Source organism: Dufourea novaeangliae, unplaced genomic scaffold (genome assembly GCF_001272555.1).
Source record: "Dufourea novaeangliae isolate 0120121106 unplaced genomic scaffold, ASM127255v1 scaffold78, whole genome shotgun sequence".
Taxonomy (NCBI): Eukaryota; Metazoa; Arthropoda; class Insecta; order Hymenoptera; family Halictidae; genus Dufourea; species Dufourea novaeangliae.
The window spans coordinates 2322023-2335392 of NW_015373959.1; the positions used below are offsets into that span (position 1 = coordinate 2322023).

At 33.6% G+C, this 13370-nt stretch overlaps 1 protein-coding gene across 1 annotated transcript; it reads right to left on the reverse strand.

Annotated features, from left to right (window-relative positions):
- Positions 1 to 1183: 1183 nt before the first annotated feature.
- On the reverse strand, positions 1184 to 11272 carry LOC107186410 (tetraspanin-7-like). Its single transcript, XM_015574264.1, has 5 exons — positions 11195 to 11272; positions 5439 to 5627; positions 4670 to 4840; positions 3670 to 3798; positions 1184 to 1339 (listed from the first exon to the last, which is right to left on the reverse strand). The coding sequence occupies exons 1-5, from the start codon at positions 11270 to 11272 to the stop codon at positions 1184 to 1186; spliced, it is 723 nt and encodes a 240-aa protein (XP_015429750.1).
- Positions 11273 to 13370: the final 2098 nt, after the last annotated feature.

Consider the following 13370-nt stretch of genomic DNA (forward strand, 5'->3'; position numbering starts at 1 on the left):
AGCTTAGATCATTTGGGAAAAAATTTCCGAACCTTCAACTGATATTTAGAAAATAGTATCAATTGTTGTTCGTTTGCCGAATGATTTCTTAACCGATTTGTATTAGGAGCAAGTACATATATTCGTTCATATCGCCCCGCCATTGTTACGAATTATAATCGAATCTAATAACATACAATAGGAATTTACGCCAAACTTTCAACGATGTTAGTGGCGCCAAGAATATTTTTTGTATCATTTACATAATCGATCATTTTTGTGTCATCTACATAATCAATCGATTCATTGCCTTATAATCAAATATCTTTTTTTCTTGTATGACATTTGGACCCACTCAATTTATAAGTTTATGGAAAATTCTGCACATTATGCTACTAGTGATTTCACACTGGGGTTGAATCGAATTATGAAAATTACGTGTTTTGAATCTGTCTTATTACATATGATATCGATTCAAAGAATAAAATATATTGACACGAGCATAGTCACGATGTTTCCAAATGATGCAAATCGGTTAAGGAATATATTCTGTAGCAAAATCTTAAACAAAATTTCGTCAAATATGCTTACAAGTTTCACTTGAAGTATTACGGTTTAACTACTCGTAAGGATATTAGTTCAATCTCATCTCGATATGAATGTATTCAGAGGACCCTTTAAGCGGTTTATCGGAACAAATAGCAGCCTGTAGAAAATCAGACTCGAACTTACGACAAATAGTGACCTCTGTCAAAACACTTTTTATTCGCGAAGATGTAATCGAACATATCGATCCGTAATACCGACTTGTCATATGCATTAAAGTTCATATTTTTCACTTTTTCTTTTGCTTGTCGCGCGAAAACTAAGATTTTCCAACGAAACGGTTTTGTAACAGAGAAGATGCCACGGGGGATGAAATTAAAGAAATCCATATTTGCTATGCTTCGATCGTACCGTGGTCTCAAGCGAAAGATGAGAATCGACGACGAAAACGGGGCCGTCTTGCAAGATTTTTATACGTTAACGTTAATTAATATGTGTATAGTTTTCAAATGTTTTTTTTTTGTGCGCGTTCGTGCAACTTTGGACATTGTTATCATAGAATAGAGATTGTTAGTTGGCATCGGTACGACGCCGTTCTTTCGAACGATGCAGATTTCTTTTACTGGTACGGCGAACTTTTCTGCGAGCGACGGAAACTTTAAGCAACCTGCTCGTACTTGACTTTGTTGATGTTGCTGGCCAAACAACACGCCAAGAAAACGCCCATGAACGGGAAGATCGCCACGCCGATTGCTGTTCCAGCGACCAGGCCGATGTTGCTGTTTATTAAGTCGAGGACTCGTGTATAACAGCCCTGAAAATAATAATTTCGCAAATATCAGATTCACGCAAAGGATTTCTCATTCTTCCACGAAGCTTTAACGTTGTCTGTCATTGAATCGCACGACATAGATTATCGAATTCATGATTATTACGTTGATATAGTGTTACGATGATATTCACAAAAACTTTCGATTGTGGGGATAGGTTTGAACTTAATTTTTCAATTTGCGAAACTCGAATTCGAAACTTTGTAAGATTTCGAAACTCTCGAAATTTGAAACACTGACTTTGTTTTGTAAGAAGATTGATTTGATTTTATGAGCTGAAATCAACAAAATTTTTGCATAAATCTTTATTGGCCATAATTGAACAAAACACAACAATATCTTATCCTTTTTTTAGCACTAACACTTGATACTTCAACAATTCCTACCTTTTACTGCCACTAAATAATACCACTTATAATACGTATTACCCGGGTTTCGAGAGTTTCTAATCACGAAAAATGTGCAAAGTTACGAATTCTCGAAACTCGAAACATTCATGGGTTTCCAGGCGTTTCGACGTTTCGAGAAACCCATCCCTAGTCAATAGGACTACTTAGCGAACTTTGCTTCCCAAAGGACAAATTAATATTATCGGGATGCTGGAAAGTAAGAATACAGAGTCAACTGTTGTCTGATGTGGGTACTAAATGTACTACTTAAGGCTTGTAATAAATGTCCGACATCTCACTGCTGGTTAACCCTCCGAGCACGGTCCCTGGGTCACACGGTCTCGAGAGCGACACGCATGCAGTGACGGAGCTGCGCGTAAATCGCATAGCGACCGATGTTTGTTTACATGCGAACGACCGGGCCAAGACGCTGCAGAAGTATTGACTAATAAATATAATTTGTTTTATAATTCACGCGATTTTTATTCTAGTTAATGTAATAAGAACCACGAAAATCCAAATGTAATGTGGAACCAGCTAATCATTACATTATATACATGGTCACTGGGTAGTAATATCGGTGAGGGTCTCGAGCTCGAGCCATACTGGCACTGTGTTAGTACAGTCGCTGTGTAGTAGGAGAATATCGGTGTGGGGTCAGAAATAACATAGGGACCGATCACCATGTTTCCGTGCTCGGAGGGTTAAGTGAACTCGTTCGTAGTTGTTTGTTAAATGGTGCTTGTTGTTGTTTGTTCGGTTCTATCTTGGCTTTGTACGTGTGTCTATTGGTTGATCAGTGTTCGATGCTATGGATATGTTTGTGTATTATTAGTGTTTTTGTGTTTGTATGGCTGTGGAAAATTGATTGGTAATTGTGGAAAAGGGAACGATGTACCAAATTTCCCTTTCTCCATTAAACCTGGAATTCTTGGAAATCAGATGCAAAGGAAACCCGTAAATTAGCTAAAAATGCTTGATTGCCTTGCAAGTGTTTTTCATCTGTCCAAGAATATCAGGTTATGATCAGCGTCTACCACTAACGGCAAACTTAAAAACAAAACGTTACGGGTTGGTTTTCGAATCGCTACGTTGGGAAAATTCCCCTGTCATAAATGTTAATCTTTCTATAAGAATCATGTTGACCGTATGCAAGTTACAACATAGAACTATATTTTGTTCTTATTTTTAAAGGAAAATAAATGTCTCTCGGTATTACCAACACAGACGATTATTTCTCTGAATAGTACACGCTACTTTTATTGCATTTGCAGTTAGCTTTCATTATTGGCTAAATGTCCTTTCAACTACCCAGCATTGGGAAAACTTGGAATAAACTGCTACTTAAATAGAGATACCGGATAAATAATTATTTGTTATTCGAGTTATCTGTAAATCCAATTATCCATTATTCGTATGTGATAGTCTCATTCGTCGTTCTTTATTTATTATTGCTTATTCGGGTTTACTGCTCAGAAAGGGAATTGGTTGTTCCGTAGTTATGTTATTGCATGGGCTTCAGCGTTTGAAAATATCTTCTACCATAAATAAACTATATATTACATACGACACATCAATACTGTAATTTGCATCAGTAGGAAGAATTATTTTTCGTTTGCCACGACGGTAAATGTTTCGAAATCACGCAGATACTTTCTGATGAACTTTCTGAAGAAAAAATCGTAGTAAATGCAAATTTAATTGATCGCTAACACTATGATTAATATCAATATTACTCAATATTAATATTAATATTTGTTATTATTTCAATTATATACAAAATTCTTAAATGAATTTCACTCGTTATACATCAGATATCTAATTTACTTTTCGGTTATATATAATTTCAAACATTCTCTTTGTCGCCATACTTCTATTCGAAAATAAAGGAACAACGTCCCAAATAACTTTACCAGTTTACTTACCTGAGTATAAATGTCATTCGTGTCAGTGGTGTCACAGTTCTCCGCTGCCACTTTACAACAAGATAGTGGGATTTTCTGCGGGTAGATGTTCAACCAGTCGGTGTAACCTTTATTACCGCAGCATTGCAACTGATAACAAAAACGTACATTATTTAATCATGCTGGTCCAAGATAAATAAGATTTGTCTATTCTACCGCATATGTAGTTATTCGTGAGCTTTATGATATATGTATAAAATAATCATCGGCTGATTTTTCTTAGAAAAACAATTCTTATTTAGGTACTGTATTTATAATAATCGCTGTTTAATGAATATGTCACTATTCATTCTATAATGTTACTTTAAATTATTTTCACAAGATAGTGGAAGAAAATAAAGACATGAAGTTCAGAAAATGAAGCTACATTTGTAAGAAATAATATTATTATAAACAATTTATGTAGATTTGTTGAAATAAAAAAACAACTATTTCTTCCTTTTTATTGGAATTTCCAAATGAAAAAATAATTTTTTATTTACATAACTATTCAAGTAAAGATTAACTTAAATAATATTGAAATTCTCATTATACATCTGTACGTGTAAAATCGACTTTCTCGAAATGATTGTGATTTATATTTGCATAAAAAGTCCACTATTTTTCTGGTAATTTATGAGTTCTGAACATATTAGAATTAGGTTTTAAAATGTAGAAATAATTGGATCCTGAATCGACCGATTCGATAAGGTATTGCAAGTCATGAATCGAATCAAGTGCAATCTTTGGATTTATTTAAAATTAATGAAAATTATCATTTTCTTTGCACACCGTTCTATATAAATTTTTGTACGTTCCATAATAGAGGCCTAAAATAATAGACACTTGGATACTTTGCACAGAATTCATAGAATTGACATTCGGTCCATTGACGGAATTTTCTAATCCGGAAATGATTGAGCTTCTGTTACAATTATTATATTGGACTATAGAATTTCGCAACATCATTGCAAACACTTACAGTGGATTGCATACTATCGATGTGATCGGTCTTAACCTCATCCTGTCTGTAGACTGCCATACTTTCGTTCAGAGCTTCGTAGAATTTTTCATTGAAGCTCGTACGATATGCGTAAACTGATGCACCGGATCCAAGTACGAGCAATGCCACGACAGCTAAGAACGCACCGTACTGAAAATAGAATTTTCTGTAACAATCGCATTATCACAATAATTACCAGATTGTAAACAGTTACGTAAACCATAATCAAATTCACGAAAACCAGGTATCGAAGAGAAATTTATTTCTTCGTTCGAGAATTTTATTCGATTGTATCGGGTGTGTGCAAAAGTAACGACTGTGGCACTTAAGTTAGTAGTAAGATATCATTTTTTTATCGATGGAAGATTCCTCTTTTATCAGAGAAATGTCAAAAAACGAACTATCGAAAATAAGGGTAGTTATTACAAGTAAGAAATCTTGTAGCAATTGTTCGAAAGTAGTAGACAATAGGTATTTGACCGAATAACAGCTGCTACTATTTTATACATCTGATACGTGTAATGAATACTTGTTTAAGTCGCTCATTTGTCCCCTCTAACGGGACCGTGTACAGGTGGAAATTTAACTAATTCTAGCTCAAAGGTTTAACGTTTCAATGCTAGTGTACATTGTATCTTAAGCACCCTGGAAGTTCGCTAAAGGAAACTCTTCGCTAATGATTGGAAACTCTGCTGTTCAACAACGAAATTTTTTATACAAGAGCATAATATATGTAAATAGCATTTACCAAGTACAAAAGAGCCGGATGACCTCGAGCTGTGCAACGGCAGGCAAAGATTGCTGCCACGGTCAAAATCACACCCAAGCATATCAGGGCTATCAAAACGGCACCACTGCCATCATTGTTCATGTCGACGTAGTGTCGAAGATGAGCTCGCATCCAAAGGCTGGCGCATACTATTAATATGCCGGACACCTGAAATTATTGTACATGTAAGATACGCTGGTGAAGAAAAATTTGAAACACGACCAATAGCCTCTATTAACAAAACGCATACATTCTCCACGATTTATGACTTTAAAAACAAAATAAAGTGTTTCTGGCTATGTACAGCCTTTTTCACTGTGGCAGTCAATGTGTTAATATTTTTGCCCCCCCCCCCCCCCGTCCTGGCTGACAACCTGCCTACGCCTATATACTAAACATTATACCAACATTCAGTTGTGTTCTTATAAAAAGAAGCATTCCCAAACTTACACACTATATTGTCGGGCAAAGTAGCTGTCGTACACATATTTAAGTGCACCACTATTGGGCATCATGCGAATAAAGTTTTCATAGAAATAAGAATACCAAATAAATAAATCTTTCTTGTCCGAGTTGTTCATAAATCCAATTAGCCATTATTTGTGTGAGATATTCTTATCTATTATTTAGTATTTATTAATCACGTTTACTCCTTACTTAAAGGAAATTAGTTATTCCGTACTTGTGTTGTTGTAGAAATTATTGTTTTGGAAAAGTAATAGATTATTAAAAACAAACTATTCGTTAGACGCAATATACCAGTACCAACCATCCGCGCCAGTAGAAAGACTGTTGTCTTTATTCTAAATGTTAGAAAAAAGTAGAAAAATGTTAGAAACAAACTCATGCAGACTTTTCGATAATAAACAAATTTAAATAATTGGACTTGATTGGTTACTAGTACTAGGATATATTAATATTTGTTACCATTTTAATAATACACAAAATGTAACGAATGTTATGTATTAGAGTATTAGGATATAAAATCTGTATCGTAATGTAATTTACTATTTTCGTTTTGTCTTTCTCATTTTTTCATCAGAACGCGCGATGAGGAAAAGTACATTGTTCAAGAAATGTAGAAGTTATTTGTCGATCATATACTTTTCCGTATAAAGTTATACCTAACAGAATGGTGAACTGTTATTGTTAAATCGCCCAATTTTATTGCAGATACAATTTACGGTTTATTGTTAATCGAAGGTATTAAAAGACATTGCTAAAAGAAATACAACAAGATCCCTGATAAAGCAATCGCAAACTAATTTCTTCTCTAGTCAATTCAATTTCAGGATAAACTAGTTCGGAAACTACGAGACCTCGAATTCCATTGGGTCGATTGAGGTGAATGCATGAGTTATTACTATTCTACTTGACGCAGAAACAGTTTGGTAAATTCAGATTAATTATAATGAAAAGTTCTTTTGCAATTTCTTTTTGAAAAGCTTTCCAAAGAAAATTCAAAATTAAATCTTTGCGTTAGAAAATGAAATTAATGAAATGACTGAGAAAATATTAAAGTGTTAAAGTGTAAAACAGTTTGAAAAACCTCAAATTTGAAAACTTCAAATTACAAACCTTGTTTTTACGCTATTTCGTTATTTTAATTTAATATTTCTAATTACCTTTTTATAACGCAATTCTGAATATTTTTACCAGGTTCGTTAGGCACGCTATAACATTGTAGATCAGTGATCGTCAACCTAGTCCCTACCGCCCACTAGTGGGCGATGGAGGTTTTCGTCCGTTGTTACAAATTTTGTTTTTCCTCCATATATCGAATACATTTCTAACAACTTCTCGAGTTTGACCATTTAACTCCCCAAGTACTGAACCGCGAAGTTTAGTGCCGGATCAATTCTGAAAAAGTGCCTTAAAAGGCGCTGTTGTGTCATTATATACTGATTTACGTGAAAATGTGGCTCCTCCGCGAACGGACCATCCGCTGAACTGTGAACGCTCCATACAGTGTAAGTCGTAAGTAATTTGCACACTGTAACAAGCCTCAGTCTTCGAGCCTTAACATCTTCCATGTTGAGGGGCAATACGTGGTTAGATTTGTAAGAGTAAGCACGCGTCCAGATATCGAATATTTTGTCTCGCAGCATCAGCCTCAAGGATCTCATTAACCATTAATCATTAATTTCTTTTTCTTCAATTTAAGTAACTCCCGCACTAGTAGGCGCTGTATCGGTCGAGATGCAGACACTTATTAAACTTCGATTATCTATGTATAAAGTATAAATAAAAAAATAAATTTAATTATATATTTTTTATAAACCCTTCTCTCTAAAAATTACTAAAAAGCATTTACGCTAAATTGCGGTTAAAAAATTTTACCATTAACAAAGATACAAAAGTGGGCGGTAGGTACTAAAAGGTTGACGACCCCTGTTGTAGATTAATCGGTGACCTTAATTTATTTGTTAGCATTAAGTGAGCTGTTTATAGTCATACAATTGTATAATGACGGCCATACGCTGTTGATACCACCTACAGGATGCCGATAGCAATGCAGATAATGATAATTAACTACCCATGATAAATGAGTGACATTTAAACTTATTATTAACCAAAAAATAATTGTCGACATTGTGAACGTTTCTTACATTTATATTGCTTTTAATTAATTTTACATTACTTCTACATTTAACATTGATACTTTTCAACAGTTAAATATTAAAATATAGATATTGTACTGTAAAATACAAGTTTTTCCAAAGAAATAGAACCTTACTGTCTTTTTTTTCATTATGAAGAAAATTCTACAAAAAAAACCTTCATAGATTTTATTTGGAGACCACAGTTTTGCCCGAAAAAATGTGGGTTTCAGTGTCACTGCCTAGGAAATCGATATTATTACGTAAGCGTAATCTCGTTACTCTCTTCTGATATTTCATCCATGTATTTGAAAAGGTAATAGACACGTATATAATTAAAGACCTTTACAAAAAGGGTCAGACAAAATTCGAAAATTGTATTCTCAGAATTATGTTAAATTGAAATTATCCAAACATCATTGTTGCATGTATGTATAATAATCATTCTGTAATAGTTCTTCAATTGAAATTCAATTTCGTTATTAAAAGATAAACTTCTTTGTCATATATTTCTTCATTATGAATAACTCTTGGAGCAGCGAAAACAATTGTTGAACAAACAAGAGAAGTGTGTCAAATTAATCTTATCATTCACAAAAAACTTTACTTTATTACATAATAAAATGTTTCTTTAGAAAACATTTAGCAAACAGAAAATATTAAGAACAAACTTTACAGTTACTGACAATAACAACATAATAAATACATTTCGTTAATTCTCTCTTTTAGAAATGGTTTATCATAAACAATAATTAGAAGTGGTACAGTACTTAACAGTATAGTGTTTAACGTTCTAAGCATAATAAAAATATTACATATCGTATGTAAGAAATAATTCAAATTTGTCAACCTTCAATTTTTATAAGTCAGTGTCAAGTGTAATGGATAAATATTCTTTTTTACATCAATTATTATTTACTTTTTTTCCTTATTCGAAGTGTATCCTATTCCCTTTATGGGCATATTCTATTATAAAAAAAAGAATTTCATTCATTGTCATTTTACATAATGTGTGTTATACATATACATATATGTACATTGATATGAATGAACTGTACAGATAAATGCGTAACCGCGATAAAAATCTTAAAAGCAGCTTTTAACGTTACCGATAAATGATAAAAACTTTAAAAACATACATATATTTCATACACATTTAATAACTTTTCATGTGACTTAGTACGAAAGTCAGAAATTTGTGACATTCAAATAAAATAAAATAAAATTGAAGTACTTAAAATATAATGAACAAAGTAGAAATAAAATAAAATTTTGAAGTGAAAAGATGTGAATACAAAAGCATAATGTTAGTAAAAAATAAAATCGTACGGTTATTTCTATATACCCTACATGAACGAAGAACTGGTATCGATAATTTTGTTAAAATTTCAATTCATTTCATTTTTACGTAAAATCTTACAATGTAATGAAATATCCACGTTGCAAATATTATAATGTAGTAACATGAAAATCGAATACTTACACTTTTTGTCATAAAGTACAGTTGTTACAGTTTTTACAATGCGTGTATATCTAATAAGCACGTAATTATACTTCGTCAATTTTATCATATTACCAATCAAATTTAGTGTTTCTTCTCATTATTCAGTTATTTGCTTGTGTAATTCAATTAAAACATGTGGCACAAAAACGTTTATCCCTATAAACTGTTTTATCCAGAACAAATTGTATTATGAACAATTAACGACGCAAATTTAGAAACGAAAAAGATTGAAAAGAATTTTTTCAAAAACACTAAAAGTGTATTGCTCTGAATAATATAATAAAGGTAGAGTGTATGCCTCATGGTCAATATGGTTTCAAATAAACGTGAATAAATGTTTTCAGACATTTAGTATTTAAATTTCAGGTAATATTAACGTATTCAGTTCGACATTTTCTGCAATTCAATATTACTGTAATATGTAACATTTAAAATGGCTCAAAAAGCATCAATATGGCATACTTAACGATGTCTTCTATAAACAAAAAATATACACGAGAAGCACCCGCGTTCAATATTCTTTTTTATAAATCATTTCCAGAGTATTACTTTATTTCTATGCAATATCAACAACTCACAGAGTAATTTACATAAGTTATAAGAGGTCATTGTAAAATATATTTTCTATCTAATTTTGCTATAACACTCATTTCTATTATTTAACGGACAAATAACTTTCAAATTTGCAACATACCATGCACCAAATCGCAGTAAAGGCTTAGGATTGACTAAATTTCAATAAATGTTCAATGCTTCGAAAACATTGGCGTAGGGGTAGCACAGAAAATCTTTTCTGCGCCATTTCTCCATAATATTCTCATTTCTATGAATCAAATAACAAATAATTCTCGTTATTTAGAATATTCCTAGATCAAAACACTATAAAATCAGAAGATCAACCGAAAAGAGTGGATGTTACGTAGCCGTAAACATCCGTCCCACGCTATTCCACCATAAAGCTTTCATTTCAAGTAATTAACAATGACCACAATTCCCAAAATTTTAAACATACTGCGCATCGAGTCGCAATAAAACCGTAAAGTTCACCAGAATGAAGTTTCGATAGACATTCGAAGCTTCGAAAATATTGCGTAAAACTAGTCACAAGAATCTGTTCCACGCTATTCCACCGTAACACCTTCGTTTCAATTGCCTCACGGACAAGTTACTCCACAAATTTTACACATATTGCCTGCCTAATCGCAGTAAAACCGTAAAGTTCGCCGAAAGATGTTCCGATGGACGTTCGAAGCATCGAAAATGTGACGTAGAAGTAGACCCAAGAATCTGTTCTACGCTAATCCACCATTAACACCTTCATTTCAACTGATTCACAGACAAGTGACACCCCCAAAATTTAAACATATTGCGCGTCCAGGCCGTAGAGTTCACCGGATACAGGTTCGAATAGGCATTCTCAAAGCTTCGAAAACATTGCTCGTCGGTATTCGCACGCAAAACCATCAGTTTCGTTGTATTGTCAAGAATTCTACCATCAGCATGACCGGCCGCGAGGCTATAACGAATTGCGCAACAGTTGGGTGGAAGGTTATCCTCGTCTCAGGACCGAGGATTAGGTGCACGGGTCTACGTGTCAAGGGCGGTTATTGCGTGAGAATAGACTGGCTTACCAGAAAGACGAAGTTAAAGAGCATCAGCAGGGTCTTCATGCAGGCCATCGTGGCCACCGTTTGCAGACGCTTGCTCATGGTTTCCCTTCGGCTCGGTAACCTTTCGCGGACCCGTCAGCCACAGACGGCCTCTCGATTCAATTTTCGGAAAGCACACTGGGCACCGTTCTCTTGTAACAAGTGCGCGAGGACGATCGATTTGCAGCGAGATTGCACAAGAGTTTACGTGTATGTGTGGTGGGTTATGTGCGTGGCTTGCCCCACCAGTCGGCGCATGCGCGTTACACGAATTTCTGATCCTTACGAGAGGCTCGTGTTTTAACCCTTTAACGCACAATTGGTTTTTTCCGATATACCGACCGAGAATCATATTTTCTTTTTAAATCAATTCATAATCCGAGGCTATTATATCACGTTTTTCTTTTTTCTGAAGTATCTTTCTAGTGGTGTACGAAGTACTCTTAGCAAAATAGAGAACGGGAAGAGCAAAATGGCAGTATAAACACGAATTACTTTTCCTACGAGTATTAATATTAATTGTAATAATGGAAGAAACAATTGAAAATATAAATGGGTATGATATACATATATGCTATGAAGTGTGCCCCAGTGGGTGTCGCCATGAAATTTCAGAACTTTCCATGAAAATATCGACTTAAACGACAGTTAAACTGTATTTAAGCCTGTACAATTTTCGTGAATCAGAATTTCTTTATCTGCATTTTTTTCGGGTATATGGATGTCCAAACAGGATTTTTTAAATATTTTTTTTTTATTAGAATGAATCATGAGAAATCCAACGACTATAAATATGTTACCAAAAAGACACAAATAACGTATAAACAGTCAACAGAAGTTCTGCAACGCCGCGAAATGAATAGGTTTTGGAGAACGTGTTTCTCGTTACTCACTGTTTCTACTTACTGTGACTGTGAGCACAAATGAATGTGTCAGATGAATTTTTAAACTTGTTTATAACAGTAACAGACTTGAAGATAACTTCTTACCGTTTTAGAATTGATGATAAGTAGACTGCGGATTTTCTATAGTTATAAATTCTAGAGCTCCGTGAAATGCAATAAATGACAAAACTTTTATCGGATGCAACGAGTTTTCTGTTTTATTCGTAACTCAAGATATTTAAGAGAGGATAAAAATTCCGACAACTGTTCGTGTCTTTAAGAATTACTTTATATAATTTTATTTTGCATAAAAATCCGCAGTCTAATGATGAGTTTCCTGTAATTATAATACATTATTAATACAGTATATGTTGTATGTACAACTAAACAGGAGGCGATTGCATAAGTAAGAATAACTCGAAAAAGAAGAATAAATTTTTTTCACACGAAGCTTCACTTTCAAGAAAAACCACTTGAAAATTTCATCGAGTACGCGTGCATTCATGGTGGCAATAAGTAGAAACAGAATGTGATGACAACGTGTTAGCCAAGTCCTATTCTATTGCCCGTGTATCCAATAAATTAAAAAAGAATATTGGACAATAAGATAATATGCACTACTGCTTATGCCAGGTCTAATATCCCGAAGGGCATAAAACACATTCAAACTTTTCCTGTCAATGCCTAAAAGTCGCATCACAAATATTACTCTACGATTGATTTCATAGCCGTTGTTTATAAAAGGTCCAGATTGTATATCTTTTCTTCCACATCAGGATGAAATAATAAGTTTGAATCCAAGTCCACGATTACTTGCCTCTGCAAACGACACTTTTTACTTGCACTCTTTGCATACAAGTACAGTAAATTCTCGTTTCGTGGTCTACCCTGTATAATAAGTAGTAATAATAAATACTTATAATACTGACCATTATGTTATATGAATTGAATAGTGCTTCAACATTCGCAATCAACGTTCTATAATACGTATAATACATTTTATTATACCTAAAAGTATTTGATTGATATACATATATCATTGAAAGTATGATTATCTAGTTACAGATAAAAACACAATAATTTAGTCCTATCTGAATACTCTTCTTCCGATGATACTTTTCACAATATTAAATCTTCATTTGTACCCGCGAATTATTAAAACATGTATCAAATTATTGAACATGTAATCAAATAACACATTGAGAAAGATAAAGTTTAGTTCAACGTCAAGTTTATTGGGGTACGTACACTACAGCTCATAAGTTTAATCGCAT